The sequence below is a fragment of the Entelurus aequoreus genome, linkage group LG16 (assembly GCF_033978785.1).
Source record: "Entelurus aequoreus isolate RoL-2023_Sb linkage group LG16, RoL_Eaeq_v1.1, whole genome shotgun sequence".
NCBI lineage: Eukaryota > Metazoa > Chordata > Actinopteri > Syngnathiformes > Syngnathidae > Entelurus > Entelurus aequoreus.
The window spans coordinates 6,739,562-6,763,991 of record NC_084746.1 but is presented as its reverse complement, the minus strand read 5'-3'; the positions used below and the strand labels follow the sequence as shown (position 1 = coordinate 6,763,991).

General features: G+C 41.1%; 2 protein-coding genes across 3 annotated transcripts; one reads left to right on the top strand and one right to left on the bottom strand.

The window, feature by feature from the left end:
- Nucleotides 1-981: 981 nt before the first annotated feature.
- On the top strand, nucleotides 982-6,816 carry tceanc2 (transcription elongation factor A (SII) N-terminal and central domain containing 2). Of its 2 annotated transcripts, XM_062023426.1 has the most exons (5): nucleotides 982-1,018; nucleotides 1,200-1,443; nucleotides 1,783-1,924; nucleotides 3,452-3,645; nucleotides 6,375-6,816. In XM_062023426.1, the coding sequence occupies exons 2-5, from the start codon at nucleotides 1,309-1,311 to the stop codon at nucleotides 6,561-6,563; spliced, it is 660 nt and encodes a 219-aa protein (XP_061879410.1). In that variant the 5' UTR covers nucleotides 982-1,018; nucleotides 1,200-1,308; the 3' UTR covers nucleotides 6,564-6,816. The 2 variants fall into 2 exon arrangements, with proteins under 2 accessions (XP_061879410.1, XP_061879411.1); XM_062023427.1 differs by lacking the exon at nucleotides 982-1,018 and having other exon boundaries at nucleotides 1,171-1,443.
- Nucleotides 6,817-10,782: 3,966 nt separating this feature from the next.
- Nucleotides 10,783-23,535, bottom strand: cdcp2 (CUB domain containing protein 2). The gene is made up of 6 exons (XM_062023386.1): nucleotides 23,469-23,535; nucleotides 19,589-19,936; nucleotides 17,488-17,829; nucleotides 14,774-15,130; nucleotides 11,169-11,347; nucleotides 10,783-11,094 (listed from the first exon to the last, which is right to left on the bottom strand). Exons 1-6 carry the CDS (start codon nucleotides 23,533-23,535, stop codon nucleotides 10,783-10,785), a joined length of 1,605 nt encoding a protein of 534 aa, XP_061879370.1.
- Nucleotides 23,536-24,430: the final 895 nt, after the last annotated feature.

Sequence of the window (24,430 nt, the reverse complement as noted above, 5' to 3'; positions counted from 1 at the left end):
TATTATTTGTGAATCATGTTTATCATTTAAATATGCTATAGAAAATACTCTTGAATAGAGATTAGATTCTTGCATTATCGAAAATGTGTTCAATTTATGTGGTATGAAATGAGACCCATATATAAAAAAAATCTTATTTTTTTACATTTAATCTATTTAAATCAGAATGTTTAAATATTTACAGCATTTAACTAGCAGTACTGTAACAAACAGTTCAGGGTGTCCCAAGTTACCGGAGTGTGTTAAGTAAGGAGGAGGGGTTTTGTCCCGTAAGAGGCCTATAAGTCTGGGTTGTTGAAGAAGGTGAGGACTGAGGAGATGATATTAAAGAAGTGGTGGAGACCGGACCTGCTCTCATGACTCCCATTTATTATTTTATTATTATATTATATCAGTACACAGAATATGTGAGCCCAGGACACTTGGCTACAGTACATTACTTATAAATCTCATTTCCCCCCGCTAAAGTTTGCATTTTCGATTTCCCAACATGCAACACGAATAGCATAACACTGCGAGCTTTGAGACCATATACCTATATGAAAAAAAATCTTATTATTTTTACATTTAATTTATTAAAATCGGAATGTTTACATGTTTAAACCATTTAACTAGCAGTACATTATTTATAAATCTCATTTCCCCAGCTAAGGATTGCCTTTCCGATTACCCAAAATGCAACACGAGTAGCATAACACTGCGAGCTTTGAGACCATAAACCAAATAAAAAAATCTTATTTTTTACATTTAATCTATTTAAATCAGAATGTTTAAATGTTTAAACCATTTAACTAGCAGTACATTATTTATAAATCTCACCCCCCCCCCCCCCCCGCTAAGATTGCATTTCCGATTACCCAAAATGCAACACGAGTAGCATAACACTGCGAGCTTTGAGACCATAGACCCATATGGAAAAAAATCTTATTTTTTACATTTATTTAAATCGGAATGTTTGCATGTTTAAACCATTTAACTAGCAGTACATTATTTATAAATCTCATTTCCCCCCGCTAAGATTTGCATTTCCGATTCCCCAAAATGCAACACGAGTAGCATAACAATGCGAGCTTTGAGACCATATAGACCCATATGGAAAAAAATCTTATTTTTTAAAATTTATTTAAATCGGAATGTTTACATGTTCAAACCATTTAACTAGCAGTACATTATTTATAAATCTAATTTCCCCAGCTAAGGTTTGCATTTCCGATTACCCAAAATGCAACACGAGTAGCATAACACTGCTAGCTCGCTCCTAGCCTCAGCATTGATGCTTTTGTTTATTTGCCATAATTCTCTATATAAATGAATAAATGTCCTCATTTAAGTAATTCCTTCAAGATGGACAAGTATGTGGTGCGACTACCTACGGGGGAGAAGCCTAAAACGCCGAGGAGCAGCCACAAGATTTACAAGCAAACCACCATAGAATCGCTCAGGGTGAGTTATGACTTGCATTGATGGCATCCATCCATTCATTTCCTACCGCTTGTCCCTTTCGGGGTGGCGGGGGATGCTGGAGCCTATCTCAGCTGCATTCGGGCGGAAGGCGGGGTACACACTGGACAAGTCGCTAACACAGATAGACAGCATTCACACTCACATTCACACAATAGGGCCAATTTAGTGTTGCCAATTATGGTAAATTATTCTCTGCATTTGACCCATCACCCTTGATCACCCCCTGGGAGGGGAGGTGAGGGGAGCAGTGAGCAGCAGCGGTGGCCACGCCCGGGAATCATTTTTTGGTGATTGATACTTAGCTTGTGTTTTCTGCAGAGGGTGGTCGTCATTGAGGACATCATGCGCTACAAGTCCACATTGGAGCTGCCGGGACAGAGCAGAGACAACATACTGAGTGCCTTGACTGAACTGAGCAAGAAGATGCCATCCAGGGAGGTGCTCAGGACCACTAAAATAGGTAGGCTATGTTTATTATTACTATTATTATTATTGTTATTATTATTCATACTTGCCAACCTTGAGACCTTCAATAGCGGGAGGTGGGGGGTGGGGCGCGGGGGTGGTTGGGGGCGGATGGCATGTTTGGGGGCGTGGTTATTTACAGCTAGAATTCACCAACTCGAGTATTTCATATATATATATATATATATATATATATATATATATATATATATATATATATATATATATATATACATATATATATATATATATATATATATATATATATATATATATATATATATATATATGTATGAAATACTTGACTTTCAGTGAATTCTAGCTATTATATATATACATTTATTTTATTTACATAAAAGAAATACTTGAATTTCAGTGTTCCGGTGGCTATCCATTAGATGGCAGTATTGTCCTGTTTAACTTCTCCGTTCATGATGAGTATATCATTTCGGCCACCGTGTTCAATGGAGAAGTCTCTTCTACATATTTACAGGCAACATACACCTTCCCCTTCGAACTCTCCTGGATGAACTGAAATTCTTGTTTCCATTCGTTTTGGAACTTGCAAGCGTATTTCTTCATCTTGCTCGTCGACGGCGTCGCCATGTCTGTAATTTCCTCGTTCTTCTGCTTCGTCTCCTTGTTGTGTGCGCAGTTGTCCACTCTACTCTCTAAAAGCCCTCGGTGTTATGACGTCATTGGGCAGGCAAGCTGTTTATATTGTGGGAAAGCGGACGTGAGAACAGGCTGTCCCCACTCAGTCTCAGGTCCGCATTGAGCTGGAGGGGGCGTGGCCTCCAGCTCCGGCTGAATACCGGGAGTTTGTCGGGAGAAAATCTCTGCCGGGAGGTTGTCGGGAGAGGCGCTGAATACCGGGATTCTCCCGCTAAAACGGGAGGGTTGGCAAGTATGTTATTATTATAATAAAGTCGTTGCAACTTTGAGATTCAGCAACGCATGATGCAATACAGACTGGTATTGGTTTGGTTTAAGTTTATTTCCAACATTAATGCAGTCACAGACTCGGCCTGCTGACTGCCAAGGCCGAACATGGAGTACCAGGACGCAGACAAAGCAGAGACGGGGCGATATCACGAGTGTCAGCACATTTGCATTTCATTTAGTCATATATTGTGTCTAACTGGGGCTGTTGGGATTACCCCCACTTCCCTCAGTGACAGCCTCAGTGATGTAACCAGGGACCTCCCAAATAAATAGAGGAAGCAAGTGGGCTGGACTTTATAGCGTAGTTTGGATCTGTAACTAGAGTACAGTCCAAAAAATGTCTCTCCTCAATTGAGCAAAATTTAACTGTCTCTGCATGATTCCTTGCTTCTTGTCTGTTTAATAAATGTCATCAGTGTTTGAACCTGACAGTCTTAGATTTAAATTTCTTTACAATTTTGATTATTTCCTCTTTTTGTCACCTTCTTGTATTAAACCCCAAAGTCAAAAACTCTTTACTAACCCCGTCCTTACCCAAATAAGTGTCCCCGTTAAAATCGTTGCCTTTCATCCTCAGGTCACACTGTCAACAAACTGCGTAAGCATCCGGACCCCGAGGTGAGCGTCGCAGCCGCCAAGGTTTACACAGACTGGAGGACTTTCATCGAGGAGAATTCCAATAAGCCGTCCATCGAGGTGCGCTCGGACAAGCAATCAGAGGGGCTCAGGAGCAACGCCAGGAGGCTCATGGCCGAGGCCCTGGAAATCAAGGTGAGGACCGGCGTGACATCCACTGTCGGGGGTTCTTCAAGTGCATTTTGGTTATGTTTAAATATATTACGCCCGGTATGCACTGCAAAGAGTCAGTGTTCAAAAACAAGAAAAAAAAATACAAAAATGAGGGGTATTTTATTTGAACTAAGCAAAGTTATCTAATAGAACAAGACAATTTGGCTTGTCAAGACATTCTAAAACAAGTAAAATTAACTAACTTCAATGAACCCAAAAATACCTTAAAATAAGTATATTCTCACTAATAACAAGTGCACTTTTCTTGTATAAAAAAAAGACCTTTTTGCTGATAATGAAGATGTTACATGTTGTTTATACTAGGGATGTCCGATAATGGCTTTTTGCCAATATCCGATATTCCGATATTGTCCAACTCTTTAATTACCGATACCGATATCAACCGATATATACAGTCGTGGAATTAACACATTATTATGTCTAATTTGGACAACCAGGTATGGTGAAGATAAGGTACTTTTAAAAAATAATAATAAAATAAAATAAGATAAATAAATTAAAAACATTTTCTTGAATAAAAAAGAAAGTAAAACAATATAAAAACAGTTACATAGAAACTAGTAATTAATGAAAATGAGTAACATTAACTGTTAAAGATTAGTACTATTAGTGGAGCAGCAGCACGCACAATCATGTGTGCTTACGGACTGTATCCCTTGCAGACTGTATTGATATATATTGATATATAATGTAGGAACCAGAATATTAATAACAGAAAGAAACAACCCTTTTGTGTGAATGAGGAGGGAGTTTTTTTGGGTTGGTGCATTAATTGTAAGTGTATCTTGTGTTTTTTATGTTGATTTAATAAAAAAATTGTTTTAAAAAAAAACAAAAAAAACGATACCGATAATAAAAAAAACAGATACCGATAATTTCCGATATTACATTTTAACGCATTTATCGGCCGATAATATCGGCAGGCCGATATTATCGGACATCCCTAGTTTATACCCTTTTTGTGTGTTGTTGTTAGATTGGCAAAGTTCCACACACCGCATGTCTCGTCAATGTCGTTAAAAGTTGCTTCATTTGTCCTCATGGAGCTCATCTATTCCCCTCAGCTTGCTTTGCCACCTTGTACACTGCAAAAAGTCAGTGTTCAAAAACAAGGGGAAAAAAATACAAAAATGAGGGGTATTTTATTTGAACTAAGCAAAATGATCTGCCAATAAAACAAGAAAATTCGGCTTGTCAAGACTTTCCAAAACAAGTCAAATTAGCTAACCTCAATGAACCCCAAAATACCTTAAAATAAGTATATTCTCACTAATAACAAGTGCACTTTTCTTGGTAGAAAAAAAGAGACCTTTTCGCTCAATATGTTGAAAAATATTCTTAAATTAAGTGAATGTTAGTGCCTTTTCTTGACATAATGATATGCGCTCGGCATCATGATTTTTTTTTCCATGCTTGAAATAAGAAATTATTACTTTAAAAAAGTAGTTTTATACTTGTGAGTGTTGATGACACAGCTTTGCAACAGTTGATATTCTAGTTTCAAGCATGTTTTACTCAATATAGGTCATCAAATCTCAGCAACAAGCTGTAATATCTTACTGAGATCATTTAGGACCAAAACCCTTAAAACAAGTAAAACACTCTAACATAAAATCTGCTTAGTGAGAAGAATTATCTTATTAGACAGAAAATAAGCAAATATCACCCTTATTTGAGATATTTCATCTTACTTGGATTTTAGTTTTTGCAGTGTCTGTCATTCATATAGTACATTGCTTATTTTGAGCAACCCTATTGTTGATATTGTTAAACTGTCAATAGCGCTCACCACAAATAAATGGAAACATTTCCAGTTAATGATCAGAATTGGCAGTATAAAACCCGGATCGGAACATCCCTAGCCAGTGTTTCCCATGAACTGCCAAGATACCTGTGGCGGTGGGGGCGGGGCTATGGGCGTGGTCACCATGACATCATCAAGCAATTTGCATAATTTACTACAATGATATGATTTTCTCTAAAAAGGCTAAAAAAATGTAATAACAGTTTTGTTTTAAACGTCCATCCATCTATCCATTTTACAATATACTTACAACACTTTATGTACATATTTATATACAGATTTGAACAATAAGTTATTCACTGAAATATATTTATTAATTGTGGTTCTTACAAAAAATATATCTTATAAAATATAAAAGCTAAACTGTCTCTTAAAGCTCTGCCCCTTTAATTAGTGCATACTAAGTAATTTAACTTTAGCCTACTACTACAACCATATTATTTACCAGCAACATAAAGTGAAACAGAGGCAGAGGTGTCCTGCCACAGTCAGTAACAAATAAACAGAAAACAGTAGTGGTCAAATACAAATAAGGCAACAAGAGAAGTATCCTACACTTCTCTTTTGTAAAGTAAATCTGAACCGCCTATATGGGCATCTACATCAACTATATGATTTGCCTGAGAAGCTGGACAGGACAAAAACAATTAAAACATTTTTTTATTTTTTTTTTTTATTTGTGGCGGACGTAATTCTTTCGTGGCGGGCCGCCACAAATAAATGAATGTGTGGGAAACACTGCTAGCTCATATCGAGCAGTGACCACATGATACAAGTCGTCTTTTAGAGACTTGTGTTAAAAGCGGACTGTTTGTTAAAGCAACATTAATTAATACATATCAATAAATATCAATCAATATTAATACGTTTTTTATTTCACCACCAGGAGGACAGCGGACTGGTGGACAACATGGAGCGAGAAGTGTTCCACCAGAGCGGCAGATTGGTCAGCAGCTCGTACAGGAGGACAGTCAGAGCGCTGGTGTTCGCCTTTAAGCACCATCCTGACCTCAGAGCTCTCGTGAAGAAGGACAACGCCTCAGTCGGCCAGCTGGTGACCAAATATAAGAAATAGCCTTTAGTAGACTTAAAAATCTCATTTTTAAAACCTATTTTTTATTTAATGTAAATATATGTTTTTTCTTCTTGGTCATGCTGCTTCCTGCAATAGGTTTTTATTATGCGCTTGTTTTTATACTGTACAGAAAATCTGAATTGAAAAAAATACACTCTTCAATAGGAACATTTGCACATCTAATAAAATCATATACGGTACATTTTTGATTTGTACTGTATAGATTTTCTGTAAATCAAAGATGCAAATAAACAACTCCATTCATTACAACTTATTAATATTTTGTATTTTATTACACACTAATTACCATAAACGCGCCAATCAACGCTTCTACTCAATTAATTTATAAACCATAAGAAGAACCTTAAAATTGATCCTGAAACACACAGGGAGCCAATGCAGATATTTTAAAAGTGGTGTAATGTGAGCCCGCCTTCTGGTCTTCGTCAGGACACATGCCGCTGAATTTTGGAGTAATTTCAAAGGTGCAATAACGTTTTTAAGGAGACCAGGAAGCAGGGCGTTACAATAATCTATACGACTTGTAATAAAAAGCATGCATTAGGGTCTCTGTGTTGCCCTCAGAGAGAATTGGGCGAACTCTGGCTATAATCTTGAGATGATAAAAAAATATTTTTGTTATATACACAATTAACCAGTGAGACATTTGACAACCAAACAATTACACAAGGCGACTCGGTAAAGAATCTGGGTATTACCTTCGACCCAACTCTCTCGTTTGAGTCACACATTAAGAGTGTTACTAAAACGGCCTTCTTTCATCTCCGTAATATCGCTAAAATTCGTTCCATTTTGTCCTCCACAGACGCTGAGATCATTATTCATGCGTTCTCGTCTCGATTACTGTAACCTATTATTTTCGGGCCTCCCTATGTCTAGCATTAAAAGATTACAGTTGGTACAAAATGCGGCTGCTAGACTTTTGACAATAACAAGAAAGTTTGATCATATTACGCCTATACTATATATACAGTACATATATACCTATATATATATATATATATATACACGTATATACCTATACTGGCTCACCTGCACTGGCTTCCTGTGCACTTAAGATGTGACTTTAAGGTTTTACTACTTGCGTAAAAAAAATACTACACGGTCTACCTCCATCCTATCTTGCTGATTGTATTGTACCATATGTCCCGGCAAGAAATCTGCATTCTAAGAACTCCACAGCTTATTAGTGATTCCCAGAGCCCAAAAAACGTCTGCGGGCTATAGAGCGTTTTCTATTGGGGCTCCAGTACTCTGGAATGCCCTCCCGGTAACAGTTAGAGATGCTACCTCAGTAGAAGCATTTAAGTCCCATCTTAAAACTCATTTGTGTACTCTAGCCTTTAAATAGACCCCCCTTTTTAGACCAGTTGATCTGCCGTCTCTTTTCTACTCTTCCCCCCCTCTCCTGCGTTGAGAGGTTATTAAGTGACCACAGATGAAGCGCTAGCTGTCCAAAGTCGGGACCCAGGGTGGACCACTCATCTGTGCATCGGTTGGGGACGTCTCTGCGCTGCGGACTTGTCTCCACTCAAGATGATCTCTTGCTGGCCCCACTATGGACTGGACTCTCACTATTATGTTAGATCCACTATGGACTGGACTCTCACAATTATGTTAGATCCACTCTGGACTGGACTCCCACTATTATGTTAGATCCACTATGGACTGGACTCTCTCACTATTATGTTAGATCCACTATGGAGTCTCTCACAATTATGTTAGATCCACTCTGGACTGGACTCCCACTATTATGTTAGATCCACTATGGACTGGTCTCTCTCACTATTATGTTAGATCCACTATGGACTGGACTCTCACACTATTATGTTAGATCCACTATGGACTGGACTCTCACACTATTATGTTAGATCCACTATGGACTGGACTCTCACTATTATGTTGGATCCACTATGGACTGGACTCTCACTATTATGTTAGATCCACTATGGACTGGACTCTTCCACTATTATGTTAGATCCACTATGGACTGGACTCTCACTATTATGTTAGATCCACTATGGACTGGACTCTCACAATTATGTTAGATCCACTCTGGACTGGACTCCCACTATTATGTTAGATCCACTATGGACTGGTCTCTCTCACTATTATGTTAGATCCACTATGGACTGGACTCTCACACTATTATGTTAGATCCACTATGGACTGGACTCTCACACTATTATGTTAGATCCACTATGGACTGGACTCTCACTATTATGTTGGATCCACTATGGACTGGACTCTCACTATTATGTTAGATCCACTATGGACTGGACTCTTCCACTATTATGTTAGATCCACTATGGACTGGACTCTCACTATTATGTTAGATCCACTATGGACTGGACTCTCACAATATTATGTTAGATCCACTATGGACTGGACTCTTCCACTATTAGGTTAGATCCACTCTGGACTGGACTCTCACAATATTATGTTAGATCCACTATGGACTGGACTCTTCCACTATTATGTTAGATCCACTATGGACTGGACTCTCACACTATTATGTTAGATCCACTCTGGACTGGACTCTCACACTATTATGTTAGATCCACTATGGACTGGACTCTCACACTATTATGTTAGATCCACTATGGACTGGACTCTCACACTATTATGTTAGATACACTCTGGACTGGACTCTCACACTATTATGTTAAATCCACTATGGACTGGACTCTCACACTATTATGTTAAATCCACTATGGACTGGACTCTCACACTATTATGTTAGATCCACTGTGGACTGGACTCTCACACTATTATGTTAGATCCACTATGGACTGGACTCTCACTATTATGTTGGATGCACTATGGACTGGACTCTCACTATTATGTTAGATCCACTATGGACTGGACTCTCACAATATTATGTTAGATCCACTCTGGACTGGACTCTCACACTATTATGTTGAATCCACTATGGACTGGACTCTCACACTATTATGTTAAATCCACTATGGACTGGACTCTCACTATTATGTTGGATCCACTATGGACTGAACTCTCACTATTATGTTAGATCCACTATGGACTGGACTCTTCCACTATTATGTTAGATCCACTCTGGACTGGACTCTCACAATATTATGTTAGATCCACTATGGACTGGACTCTCACTATTATGTTACATCCACTATGGACTGGACTCTCACACTATTATGTTAGATCCACTATGGACTGGACTCTCACTATTATGTTAGATCCACTCTGGACTGGACTCTCACAATATTATGTTAAATCCACTATGGACTGGACTCTTCCACTATTATGTTAGATCCACTCTGGACTGGACTCTCACACTATTATGTTAGATCCACCATGGACTGGACTCTCACACTATTATGTTAGATCCACTATGGACTGGACTCTCACACTATTATGTTAGATCCACCATGGACTGGACTCTCACACTATTATGTTAGATCCACTATGGACTGGACTCTCACACTATTATGTTAGATCCACCATGGACTGGACTCTCACACTATTATGTTAGATCCACTATGGACTGGACTCTTCCACTATTATGTTAGATCCACTCTGGACTGGACTCTCACACTATTATGTTAGATCCACCATGGACTGGACTCTCACACTATTATGTTAGATCCACTCTGGACTGGACTCTCACAATATTATGTTAGATCCACTATGGACTGGACTCTCACACTAAATGAGCTGAGGATTTCGTTGTGGCTTGTGCAGCCCTTTGAGACACTCTTGATTTAGGGCTATATAAGTAAACATTGATTGATTGAGTCTCTAGGTATTCACATAACTACTAACACCTGTGGCTGTAGGCAAAATCCTGATTTGTATGAACTCCACCAGATGGCAGTAGCCGCGCTAAAAAGTACGAGTGGTCCGCGTCTACTGCACTTTAGAACATTGCTGGAGTTCTCATGCACTCCAAGTCACGCAATTGGAAATAATTGTCTGCTTTAAATTAATTAATTAATTGGGGTACATAAACACTGTCTATATAAATTAAGAGATTGCTTTAGTCCCTAATTAGAAGATGTCTAGCGGGATACATTATGGTTGTCTGCAGCCAGGCATCTGCTGTATTGTTTTAAAGGATACAGATCTTGTACTGGGTGCCGTGAGTGTACCTAATGGTGTGGCCTATCGATGTGCGTTTTAACCAATTGCTGCATGTCAGGTGGTAGACATTGTGGTGTACCTGTTAAAGGAGCACCAACCAGACGATGGCTATCACCATGAGAATGACGGCCAACACGCAGATGCTGATGAAGACAACGTCGCTGAGGTCGTGGGGCTCGACGTGCGGGCGGCCGGCGTGCCCGCCGCCGCCGCCGCCGGCATCGCCGTGCAGGGCCCGCTGCTCCAGGCGTCGCTCCTCGGCCGAGACAATGGAGGCAGACGCCACCTTCTTCATGGCGTCGCACTGCACCTTGTACTCCTGCACGTTGCGCTCGTCGCCGTCCGAGAAGTCGATGTAGAGCTTGTTCACCAGCATGGTGACGTTGCGGTGTTTCTGCAAGGCGGACGCACTCCGAGGTCATTCTCCGTCACCAGCAATTTGACCGTCGTCTCGATGGGGGGTGTCACCTGACTGGCGGTGCCGCAGTTGACGAACTGCGCGAGGATCTTGTAGGAGGTGGCGGTCAGCTGGGCGGTGCAGGAGGGGTTGCCCAGGTAGATGCGCTCCCGGTCCAGCTGGGGCAGCGACTGCTGGGGTATCAGGATGGTGAACTCTGACCTGGTGCAGCTCACGTTCACAGGCACAACTTTGGGGGAGGGGAAACACACACACTTAACTGGACACATCATTAGGTACACTGCAAAAATGTCAGTGTTCAAAAACAAGAAAAAAAAATACAAAAATGAGGGGTATTTTATTTGAACTAAGCAAAATTATCTGCCAATAGAACAAGAAAATTCGGCTTGTCAAAACTTTCCAATACAAGTAAAATGAGCTAACCTCAATGAACCCAAAAATACCTAAAATAAGTATATTCTCACTAATAACTAGTGCACTTTTCTTGGTAGAAAAAAAATTAGACCTTTTTGCTCAATATGTTGAAAAATATTCTTAAATGAAGTAAATGCTAGTGCCATTATCTTGACATAATGATATGCGCTCGGCATTACATTTCTTGAAACCAGCAAACTTATACTAAAAACTAATTTATTGTTCTTAATGGAAAGGCAACAAGGCAACCGCTTGTTACTCTCAGGGTCTCCTAGCCCATACTTGCCAACCCTCCCGTTTTTAGCGGGAGAATCCCGATATTCAGCGCCTCTCCCGGCAGAGATTTTCTCCCGACAAACTCCCGGTATTCAGCCGGAGCTGGAGGCCACGCCCCCTCCAGCTCAATGCGGACCTGAGTGGGGACAGCCTGTTCTCACGTCCGCTTTCCCACAAAATAAACAGCTTGCCTGCCCAAAGACGTCATAACATCTATGGCTTTTATAGAGTGCACAACTGCGTACACTACAAGGAGATGAAGCAGAAGAACGAGGAAATTACAGACATGGCGGCCGAAATGATGTACTCATCATGAACGGAGAAGTTAAACAGGACAATACTGCCATCTAATGGATAGCCACTGGAACACTGAAATTCAAGTTTTTTTTTCTTTTTTTCTTCTATGTAAATTCAAAAAAAAAATAAATAAAAATATATAGCTAGAATTCACTGAAAGTGAAGTATTTCATACATACATATATATATATATATATATATATATATATATATATATATGAAATATATATGAAATACTCGAGTTGGTGAATTCTAGCTTTAAATATCCACGCCCCCCGCCCCCAAACAACCCCCCCCCCCCCACCTCCCGATATTGGAGGTCTCAAGGTTGGCAAGTATGTCCTAGCCCCTCAGGCAAATCATATCTCAGGCAAATCATTCTCACTTCTCTGTGAAGCGCTTTGAGTGCCTAGAAAAGCGCTATATAAATCTAATCCATTATTATTATTATTATTATTATTATTATTATATGGTCTAAAAATGAATTTTTCTGTCTTGTTTTTAATTAATATTCAGGCCTACTACGCTACTGTATTTGAATGTTGGTCATATCAAAATATCAAAATATATGACTCGGAGGTGTTTTACTGCAAAAATCGCAGAAAAAAAGTCTGGCATCTTAGTGTTAGCACGCAAGTATTAATTAGCACATTGTGGCTTGTGCAGCCCTTTGAGACACTTGTGATTTAGGGCTATATACAATACCGTTCCAAAGTTTGGGGTCACCCAAACAATTTTGTGGAATAGCCTTCATTTCTAAGAACAAGAATAGACTGTGGAGTTTCAGATGAAAGTTCTCTTTTTCTGGCCATTTTGAGCGTTTAATTGACCCCACAAATGTGATGCTCCAGAAACTCAATCTGCTCAAAGGAAGGTCAGTTTTGTAGCTTCTGTAACGAGCTAAACTGTTTTCAGATGTGTGAACATGATTGCACAAGGGTTTTCTAATCATCAATTAGCCTTCTGAGCCAATGAGCAAACACATTGTACCATTAGAACACTGGAGTGATAGTTGCTGGAAATGGGCCTCTATACACCTATGTAGATATTGCACCAAAAACCAGACATTTGCAGCTAGAATAGTCATTTACCACATTAGCAATGTATAGAGTGTATTTCTTTAAAGTTAAGACTAGTTTAAAGTCATCTTCATTGAAAAGTACAGTGCTTTTCCTTCAAAAATAAGGACATTTCAATGTGACCCCAAACTTTTGAACGGTAGTGTAAGTAAACTTTGATTGACTGATGCTAGCAATTGACTAACATTAGCGAGGAGTATTTTGACGTTGGAACAGTTTGGATGGAGAAATGTGGACGTAGTAACAGGGGTGATGGAAAAAAATTGATTCACATCCAAATTCCAATTCTTATCTTTTCCGATTTGAAATCGATGAATAATTTTCAAGAATCGAGTAAAAAAATTATTTCTGGACTTGATTTTTTCAAAGCCATCTCTGTGCTTACTTGCTGCACATTTAAAGTTAAAGTACCAATGATTGTCACACACACACTAGGTGTGGCAAAATTATTCTCTGCATTTGCTTGATTCCCCTTCGGGGTGATGGACGGCTGGCAGCGCTTCATAGCAGCAGTCGACCTCCAGGGCCCCAACTCCCCCCCCCCCCCCCCCCTCTGTTGCGAGTTGTCGTGATTATATGTAACATGTTTATGTGTGCATGGCATGGAGGTTTTTTCCCACTCCAGATTAGGCCCCCTTAGGAGCCCAGTCTGGATTGTATTTTTTCACTCATCTTCTTCCCCAGCGTTTTACCTTTTTCCCACCTTTTACGGGACGACTCGTGGCGACCCATCAGCGTTCCTGTTCTGTAACCCTGTACACTGTTTGTTTGTCTAATCTTGAACGAGTTTGTGCTGAAAACATAGTTTTGTTGTACTTGTTGCAATGACAATAAAGACCTATCCTATCCTATCCTATCCTATCACCCTTGATCACCCCCTGGGAGGTGAGGGGAACAGTGAGCAGCAGCGGTGGCCGCGCCCGGGAAACATTTTTGGTGATTTAACCCCTATTCCAACCCTTGATGCTGAATGCCAAGCAGGGAGGTAATGGCTCCCATTTTTAAAGTCTTTGGTATGAGTCGGCCGGGGTTCGAACTCACAACCTACCGATCTCAGGGCGGACACTAACCACTAGGATGTCATACATTAGCAGCCAAGAGGAGCTTTTGTAACTTTTAACCTGTCTTGAAAAGGTTTTATTAAACCAAATGATGTATTGTGAGAATCGGTTTGAATCACAAATCGATTCTGAATCGAATCGTCACTCCAAGAATCGGAATCAAGTCGTGAGTTGTTATAAATAAATAAATAAATGGGTTATACTTGTATAGCATTTTACTACCTTCAATGTACTTAAAGCGCTTTGACACTATTTCCACATTCATCCATTCACACACACATTCACACATGGGAGCTAAGTGTTACAGAAAACTGGTTATGTATATGTATGAATAAGTGGAATGGTTTGACGGTGGAATGGTTGAATTAGTTGAGAAATGTGAAACTTGGAAAAAATGTTCATTGATTCATAAAATGTGGAATTCCTGGAAATTTTCAAGTCATTTTCATTCATTGTGAAATGAAAAAAAAGGACCACACTTGCAGTATTTCCGGGTATTGGTATTCCAAAGATAAATGGGATTTTTACCTCCAAGATAAGACGCCGTGAAGCCTCTGTGCGCCTCATCTCTGTCCGTACTCAACACCACCAGCATCTTGTTGCCCCGGGAGACGAGAGACGGCGGCCTCTCCCCGCCGCACCAGCTACCCAGCAGCGACGCACCCATCTGGCGGTCGCCGTCGTACACGGCCAACGAGTCGTAGTCGCATTCACCCGTCAAAGTGTTGCGGCCCTCCAGGTCCACGACGGGGAAGAAGAGCTTGATGCGGTAACCGGCCGCCAGCGAGATGCTCCAGTGGCAGTTGATGTTGTTGGGGTAGATCTCAGGGAAGTGAGGGCTGCTGAAATTACCGCTCACAGCTGACAACACCTGCTGGCATTCACCTGGTGATTAATATATGATAACGATGGTGAAACTGCGGAACAGTGAAAAACAACAACTCTGCGGAAGTTACAGTGGCAGTAACGCAACGGAGCCATGCAGTGGCTTAATGGAGCCACTAACCTCTTAAACCAGGGATTGTAGGTTGAAATCCCATCTGGATTTAGCAGTTGGACTTTCATCTGGGTTTTAAATTCAATGCAAGTTGCTGTGAAATATGCGATATTGATCAGCAATCTGCAGAATGTCAGCCTCGTTCTTTTTTAGCAGAGTTCTATTTTCATTCCATCACAGGATGTGATAAGTCTCACACAGGATGTCATCTTTTCCCTACTTCCTGTCTTCAATTTGGCACCTTCTCTGCTATCTATTGATCGGTCAGTCAGTCAGTCAGTCGGCCTGTCTGTCACTCGTCCATCCAGATTGTCTGTTTTTCTGTTTATTCATGCTTATGTCTGTCTGTAAAACTTTTTGCCTTTCATTCATCCGTTTGGCTGTTAATCCATCTGTCTATCCATCCATTTGTTTGTCTGTCAGGCATCCACCTTTACTACCCCATCCATGCACCCGTCTGTCCAGCCACCCTTTGTTTGGTCTTTCATCGATCTGTTTGTTAATTTCTTTAAGTCCATGCATCCATATTTATCCTCCTTTCCTTCATTCTGTCTTCCATCCATCCATTGGTGAATCAGTGTGTCAATCAGTTCATCCGTTCATCCATCTGTCAGTCCGTCTATCCAACTTTGTGCCTTTCTGTCCATGCATTTATTTGTCCATTATGTCTGTTCATCTATCCACCTTTCTGTTTATCCGTCCATCCATTTTCTTGTCTGTCAGTCATCCACCTTCATCCCTCCCTCTATTGTTCAGTTTTTCGTCCATTGTTTGTTCATTTCTTTATATCCATCCATCCATATTTATCTGTATCTCCTTCTTTATGTCTTCCATCCATACATTTGTAAATCAATGTGTCTATAAGTTCATACCTTCATCCATCTGTCATTCAGTTTATCCAACCGTCTGTCTGTCCGTCCATCCATCCGTCCAGCTCTGTTGCTTGGTCTGTCCATCCATTCTTTCAGTAAACACATCTTCCAACCGGCGGCTCTGTAATTCTGTCCATCATCTGTCTTCCAATCTTTCCATCCACTTATCCGTCTATCCATCCATTCATATTTCTTTCAACACTCCATTCATCTTTTTGTGTGTCCTTTCATCATACAAACTTCGGTCTTTCATACATGTATATTTCTGCCCATCCATCATTTCTGCCCTTCTGTCCGTCCATTAATCCACCTTTCCATCTCTCCATCCATCCATTTGTTTGTCTGTCAGTCATCCATCTCTACCCCTCCATCCATGCAACTGTCACCCCAGTCATCTATCATTGAGTATTTCCTCCATCTGATTGTCCATTTCTCTCCATCCATGCATCCATAGATCTGTTCATCCCTTTATCCATTCGTCAGTCAACTTTCTGTCCGTCCGTCCATCTATGTTGCTTGGTTTAGCCATCCATCTTCTGTCATAGACCCATTCATCCATATTTCAGTCAATCCATTCTCCAACCAGCTCTGTATTTCCATCCATCCATCCGTCTTCCTGTCCCACTCTTTCATCCATCCGTTTGTCCATTACTCTCTGTCCATGCATCCATATCTATTTTCTTTCTGTCTTTCATCCATTTATCCGTAGATCTGTTCATTTGCCCATCTCCATCTCATCTCTCCATCCGTCATCATCATTTATCAGTTAAAGTTAAAGTCCCAACGATAGTCACACACCCACTCGGTGTGGTGAAATTACCCTCTACATTTGACCCATCCCCATGTTCACCCCCTGGGAGGTGAGGGGAGCAGTGGGCAGCAGCGGTGCCGTGCCCGGGAATAATTTTTGGTGATTTAACCCCCAATTCCAACCCTTAATGCTGAGTGCCAAGCAGGGAGGTAATGGGTCCCATTTTTATAGTCTTTGGTATGACTCGGCCGGGGTTTGAACTCACAACCTTCCAGTCTCAGGGCGGACACTCTAACCACAAGGCCACTGAGCAGTCCATCCTTCATCCATCCCCTTTGCTTGACCTATCCATCCATCCAGCTTGCAGTCAATTCATCCACCAACCAGTTCTGTAGTTCCATCTTTTAATTTCTTACACGATTATGTCCCACAATTGCTAACATTATGTACAATGTTATTTTGTCTCACTCTTCCTCTATCTTCTCTCTCTAAATCTAGTCGGTCGAGGAAAATGACCCACCGCCCCCTACTCTCAGTTCCTGGATGTGTTTTTCTATTGGGAGCAGTTTTGATGCATATCAGTTGAAATATTATAGATCATTTGACATCCAGGAGGAGTTACCTGAGTAGTAGTAGGCCTTAAAGCCACGGCCAGCGATGTTGAAGTCTGACTTGAAGACCACCATCAGCTGACTGGAGGTGGAGGTGGACGTTGGGGGTTTGTCAGCCCCGCAGTAGGTGCCAAGGTGTCGATGGCCGACGCTAGGGCCATCAAACATTGCTACATAGTCAAAATTGCAGCCCTTGTTGTCTTCCATCTGGAAGTCTAGGAAGACCAAGGTGACCACGCTGCTGTTGGACACCTGGATGAACCAAGTGCAGTCTGCGTTGTTGCTGTAGTCCTGAGGGTAGCCTGGACTGGAGATCACACCTGATAGGCCGGTGAGGACCCCGCCGCACATATCTATGGACATATAAACCCTCTTTGTTGACTCATTTAAAGGCCTACTGAAACCCACTACTACCGACCACGCAGTCCGATAGTTTATATATCAATGATGAAATCTTAACATTATAACACATGCCAATATGGCCGGGTTAACTTATAAAGTGACATTTTAAATTTGCCGCTAAACTTCCGGTTCGAAACGCCTCTGAGGATGACGTATGCGCGTGACGTAGCCCGGCGAACACGGGTATGCCTTCCACATTGAAGCCAATACGAAAAAGCTCTGTTTTCATTTCATAATTCCACAGTATTCTGGACATCTGTGTTCGTGAATCTGTTGCAATCATGTTCATTGCATTATGGAGAAGGAAGCTGAGCAAGCAAAGAAGAAAGTTGTCGGTGCGAAATGGACGTATTTTTCGAACGTAGTCAGCAACAACAGTACACAGCCGGCGCTTCTTTGTTTACATTCCCGAAAGATGCAGTCAAGATGGAAGAACTCGGATAACAGAGACTCTAACCAGGAGGACTTTTGACTTCGATACACAGACGCCTGTAGAGAACTGGGACAACACAGACTCTTACCAGGATTACTTTGATTTGGATGACAAAGACGCAGACGTGCTACTGTGAGTATGCAGCTTTGGCTTCTAAACATTTGATCGCTTGACCGTATGTGCGCAACTTTTTTTTGCGTATGTACGTAACTTTTTTAAAATATATAAGCTTTATGAACCTTGGGTTAGGTGAACGGTCTTTTGGGCTGAGTGATTGTGTGTGTTGATCAGGTGTTTGAATTGTATTGGCGTGTTCTATGGAGCTAGGAGCTAGCATATGAGCTAGGAGCTAGCATAACAAACACGCAGGTGTTTTTATGCAGGATTAATTCGTGGCATATTAAATATAAGCCTGGTTGTGTTGTGGCTAATAGAGTATATATATGTCTTGTGTTTATTTACTGTTGTAGTCATTCCCAGCTGAATATCAGGTACCGTGAGTATGCAGCCTTGGCTGCTAAACATTTGATAGCTTGACCGTATGTGCGCGTCACGTACGTAACTTTTTAAAAATATATAAGCTTTATGAACCTTGGGTTAGGTGAACGGTCTTTTGGGCTGAGTGATTGTGTGTGTTGATCAGGTGTTTGAATTGTATTGGCGTGTTCTATGGAGCTAGGAGCTAGCAGAGGAGCTAGGAGCTAGCGTAACAAACACGCAGGTGTTTTTATGCAGGATTAATTTGTGGCATATTAAATATAAGCCTGGTTGTGTTGTGGCTAATAGAGTATATATATGTCTTGTGTTTATTTACTGTTGTAGTCATTCCCAGCTGAATATCAGGTCACCCCCGGCTCTCACAGCATCTTCCCTATCTGAATAGCTTCAACTCCCCACTAGTCCTTCACTTGCACTTTACTCATCCACAAATCTTTCATCCTCGCTCAAATTAATGGGGAAATTGTCGCTTTCTCGGTCCGAATCTCTCTCACTTCATGCGGCCATCATTGTAAACAATAGGGAACTTTGCGTATATGTTCAACTGACTACGTCACGCTACTTCCGGTAGGTGCAAGCCTTTTTTTTATCAGATACCAAAAGTTGCAATCTTTATCGTCGTTGTTCTATACTAAATCCTTTCAGCAAAAATATGGCAATATCGCGAAATGATCAAGTATGACACATAGAATAGATCTGCTATCCCCGTTTAAATAAAAAAAATTCATTTCAGTAGGCCTTTAACCCCATTTATTTTGCTAACGCTAGTATGCGGTCACCTTTCCTGTAGCCAACGCTGAAGCCCTTGTGGACGACGTGGCGGTCCGAGTGGAAGATGATCGACATGACGTTCCAGGACGAGGTGAACGGAGGCGGGGCGCCGTCTCCGCAGAAGGTGCCGAGCAGGTTGCCGTCGTCGCCGGGGACGCCGTTGTAGATCTTGACGTGGTCGTAGGCACAACCGGCGTGGAATTCCAGCTCAAAGTGGTGGAAGTTGAGCAGCACAGAGGAACCTTCCGGAACCACGATGAGCCAGGAACAGTCAATGTTGTACGGGTAGAGGCCTGGGAAGTTTGGGCTAGAGAGGTTGCCAGAGGGTGCAGAGAGGATGCCGCCACATTTGACTCCTTAAGAGTGACAAAAACACCATTGTCATTATATTAAGTACACTTTTGTACATGTTTGTAAGCCATTTTACGTATTTCATTTTGCAGCGCCATTTACAAAAATATATTTAGATACAGTACATCCTGTCATTTTCTACCGCTTGTCCCTCTCAGGGTCGCAGACGTGCTGGAGCCTATCCCCGCTGCACTCGGGTGGAAGGCAGGGTACACCCTGGACAAGTCGCCACCTCATCACAGGGCCAACACAGATAGACAGACAACATTCACACTCACATTCACACTCTCGGGCCAATTTTAGTGTTGCCAATCAACCTATCCCCAGGTGCATGTCTTTGGCGGTGGAAGAAAGCCGGAGAACCCGGAGAAAACCCACGCAGTGTATTTGTACCTTGTTTTACTGTTGTACCTTGTTTTTACTGTTGTACCTCGTTTTTACTGTTGTACCTTGTTTTTTTTACTGTTGTACCTCGTTTTACTGTTGAACCTTGTTTTTAATGACTGCAAACCAAATTGCCCCTCGGGGACAATAAAGATTTTCTAAGTCTAAGTCTAAGTCTAAGTCTAAGCCTATGCAGTCATGAGGTGAACATGCAAACTCCACACAGAAAAACCCAGAGCCCGGAAATCAGACTCAGGACCTTCGTATTGTGAGGCACGAGCACTAACCCTTCTTCCACCGTGCTGTGTAGATACAGTACAGTATACACTAAATAATACTAAACATTAAGTACGTTTTATTTGTGTCGGATAATAAAAATTCTGTATATTTAGATCAGAGGTGGGTAGATTAGCTAAAGATTTTACCCAAGTACCATTACTTTAGAATAATATGACTCAAGTAAAAGTAAAAAGTGGTCATCAAAATAATTACCAAGTAAGTAAGTATTCCCTGGAAAAACTACTCAAGTTTGGAGTAACTTGTGAGTAACTTCTGATTTATTTAGTAAACAGCTAAAATTATGTACAAAGCAAACTATAACCTGCTACCCAAGAACGTACAGCAATTATTCTCAACAAAAGAGGAGACATATAACCTTAGAGGAAAATGTAATTTAAAACATGTGTATGCTCGTGCAACACTTAAAACCTTTAGCATATCAGTATGTGGAATTAAATTATGGAATGGATTAAGCAAAGAAATCAAACAAAGTACCAATGTGATTCACTTTAAGAGACTGTTCAAACTACAAGTGTTCACAAAGTACACAGAACAAGAATTACGACGAACATCTTGAACCCTTTTTTTTTATAGAGACAAAGATTATTTATGTATTTCATATTTGTTTGCTTACTATGGTATATTATGTATTTGTTCACTGTTCTGTTGAAGAGAAACAAGGAAATTGGATATAATTGCTATGGTAGTGTGGCGAGGCGGAGCCGGAGGACCGACGGCGGGGCGTGCTGCGCCGGGGCCCACTCCAAGATGGCGGCGAGGAGGCGGGGACGGAGAGCAAGCGGCGAGAGAGACGCGGCAACCAGGTGCGGGGATCGCGCACCTGTTCACAATTACCTAATCCCCTCACAGTGTTTAAAGAAACAGCGGCCGAGAGCGACGGGAGGAAAGGAGGTGGCGAGACACGCAGAGGTTAAAGGCCTACTGAAATGAATTATTTTAATTTAAACGGGGATAGCAGATCTATTCTATGTGTCATACTTGATCATTTCGCGATATAGCCATATTTTTGCTGAAAGGATTTAGTATAGAACAACGACGATAAAGATTGCAACTTTTGGTATCTGATAAAAAAAAGGCTTGCCCCTACCGGAAGTAGCGTGACGTAGTCAGTTGAACATTTACGCAAAGTTCCCTATTGTTTACAATGATGGCCGCATGAAGTGAGAGAGATTCGGACAGAGAAAGCGACAATTTCCCCATTAATTTGAGCGAGGATGAAAGATTTGTGGATGAGTAAAGTGCAAGTGAAGGACTAGTGGGGAGTTGAAGCTATTGAGATAGGGAAGATGCTGTGAGAGCCGGGGGTGACCTGATATTCAGCTGGGAATGACTACAACAGTAAATAAACACAAGACATATATTTACTCTATTAGCCACAACACAACCAGGCTTATATTTAATATGCCACAAATTAATCCTGCATAAAAACACCTGCATGTTTGTTTACGCTAGCTCCTAGCTCCTCTGCTAGCTCCTAGCTCCATAGAACACGCCAATACAATTCAAACACCTGATCAACACACACAATCACTCAGCCCAAAAGACCGTTCACCTAACCCAAGGTTCATAAAGCTTATATATTTTAAAAAAGTTACGTACATACGCAAAAAAAAGTTGCGCACATACGGTCAAGCGATCAAATGTTTAGAAGCCAAAGCTGCATACTCACAGTAGCACGTCTGCGTCTTTGTCATCCAAATCAAAGTAATCCTGGTAAGAGTCTGTGTTGTCCCAGTTCTCTACAGGCGTCTGTGTATCCAAGTCAAAAGTCCTCCTGGTTAGAGTCTCTGTTATCCGAGTTCTTCCATCTTGACTGCATCTTTCGGGAATGTAAACAAAGAAGCGCCGGCTGTGTACTGTTGTTGCTGACTACGTTCGAAAAATACGTCCATTTCGCACCGACAACTTTCTTCTTTGCTTGCTCGGCTTCCTTCTCCATAATGCAATGAACATGATTGAAACAGATTCACGAACACAGATGTCCAGAATACTGTGGAATTATGAAATGAAAACAAAGCTTTTTCGTATTGGCTTCAATGTGGAAGGCATACCCGTGTTCCCCGGTCTACGTCACGCGCATACGTCATCCGCAGAGGCGTTTCGAACCGGAAGTTTAGCGGCAAATTTAAAATGTCACTTTATAAGTTAACCCGGCCGTATTGGCATGTGTTATAATGTTAAGATTTCATCATTGATATATAAACTATCAGACTGCGTGGTCGGTAGTAGTGGCTTTCAGTAGGCCTTTAACACGACGCCGAAGACGAAGACGCCGCCGGCTGAAAAGCGGACCGGAGAGCGAGCAGGGAAGAGGAGCTGCAAAGCGACCTGAGACTGAGGGGTTTTATTTGAAAAAATAAACGAAAGTCTACACCTGCCACAACATGTCTTCCTTTGATGGTCCATGGAACCCACCCGACAGCCTAGGACTGTCACAGGTAGGAAACGGGGTAGGATTAAATCTTCCTACTCCTTTTCGGACGTGCTGTAATGAAACAACTGGAAATGTGTGATGCATTACGTTGTATGGTATACATGTTCCAAATAAACTGAAACTGAACTGAAATTATATGGACTTGAACATCCATGAAATTAAAAGTACATAAAATAATAGAATAAATTGCCAACAAACCTACTAGGCAAGCATAGTATAGTATAGTTAAACACATGCTTGTTTGTTGTTTCCTTGTCAGCATAAAAACAGAATTTGATTTAGAACATTTAACCTCAGCAGTATCCCGGCTCATCTCTTAACTCCAATCTCCGTCCGACGTTGGTCTTAAATATAAGACAGAGCCAAGCCATCAAGCTGGCGACGGCGCCTCTCCGTTACGATAACAAACGACAGCTCACCTCGTCCCGCCGCGGCCTTGTCGACCAGCAGCAGGAAATGAAGAAGCGAGGCGACCCTGGGACTCATATTATTGTTGATTTAGCCGCAAAACGTATAAAAGAGGCAGCCAAGACGGGCGGCATGACGGCCAGCACGAAGCACTTAGCTGTTGAGGGACGCTGCTAAAAAATTCATCCCCTCCTCTCCCGAGTGGACAAACCTGATCCCCACCTGAGTCTGGCTTTGGCCGCCTACTCCTCCGGCTTCACTAAATTTTAATGAGTGCGGTCCTCTGAGAGGTGTGTCAGCACGCCGGTTTTTTTAATGGCGGTCACAGCAAGACAGAACGTATGTCAGCAATGTTATCAATAGCAATGCAACATTGCGAGCAGCAGGCGAGATTTTAATTGTGTTGTAACGATGCCAATATTTTGGTACCGGTACTAAAATTATTTCAGTACTTTTCGAAATAAAGGGGACCACAAGAAAATTGCATTATTGGCTTTATTTTAACAAAAAAAATCTACATTAAACATATGTTTCTTATTGCAGTTAAGTCCTTAAATAAAATAGTGAACATACAAGACAACTTGTCTTTTATTAGTAAGTAAGCAAACAAAGGCTCCTAATTTAGCTGCTGACATAAGCAATAACATATTGTATCATTTTCCATTCTATTATTTTGTCAACATTATTAAGGACAAGCGGTAGAAAATTAATTATTAATCTACTTGTTCATTTACTGTTAATATCTGCTTACTTTCTCTTTTAACATGTTCTATCTACACTTCTGTTAAAATGCAATAATCACTTATTCTTCTGTTGTTTGGATACTTTACACTAGTTTTGAATGATACCACAAATTCGTTGTTTTGTCGTTACAGGATCATACATTGGTCATATTCAAAGTCCTCATGTGTCTGGGGACATATTTCCTGACTTTATAAACATAATATACATTAAAAAAAACGAAAGAAGATGT

What these genes read in the sequence shown, in the direction of transcription:
- cdcp2 (XM_062023386.1), bottom strand. Translation starts at nt 23,535, where the DNA reads ATGAGTCCCAGGGTCGCCTCGCTTCTTCATTTCCTGCTGCTGGTCGAC. An exon ending in CAAGGCCGCGGCGGGACGAG is followed by an intron (nt 19,937 to 23,468) that starts GTGAGCTGTCGT and finishes GTCACTCTTAAG; the next exon opens with GAGTCAAATGTGGCGGCATC. An exon ending in ACTGCGGCACCGCCAGTCAG is followed by an intron (nt 11,095 to 11,168) that starts GTGACACCCCCC and finishes TCCGCCTTGCAG; the next exon opens with AAACACCGCAACGTCACCAT.
- tceanc2 (XM_062023426.1), top strand. Translation starts at nt 1,309, where the DNA reads ATGAATAAATGTCCTCATTTAAGTAATTCCTTCAAGATGGACAAGTAT. An exon ending in CCACCATAGAATCGCTCAGG is followed by an intron (nt 1,444 to 1,782) that starts GTGAGTTATGAC and finishes TGTTTTCTGCAG; the next exon opens with AGGGTGGTCGTCATTGAGGA. An exon ending in GCTCAGGACCACTAAAATAG is followed by an intron (nt 1,925 to 3,451) that starts GTAGGCTATGTT and finishes TTTCATCCTCAG; the next exon opens with GTCACACTGTCAACAAACTG.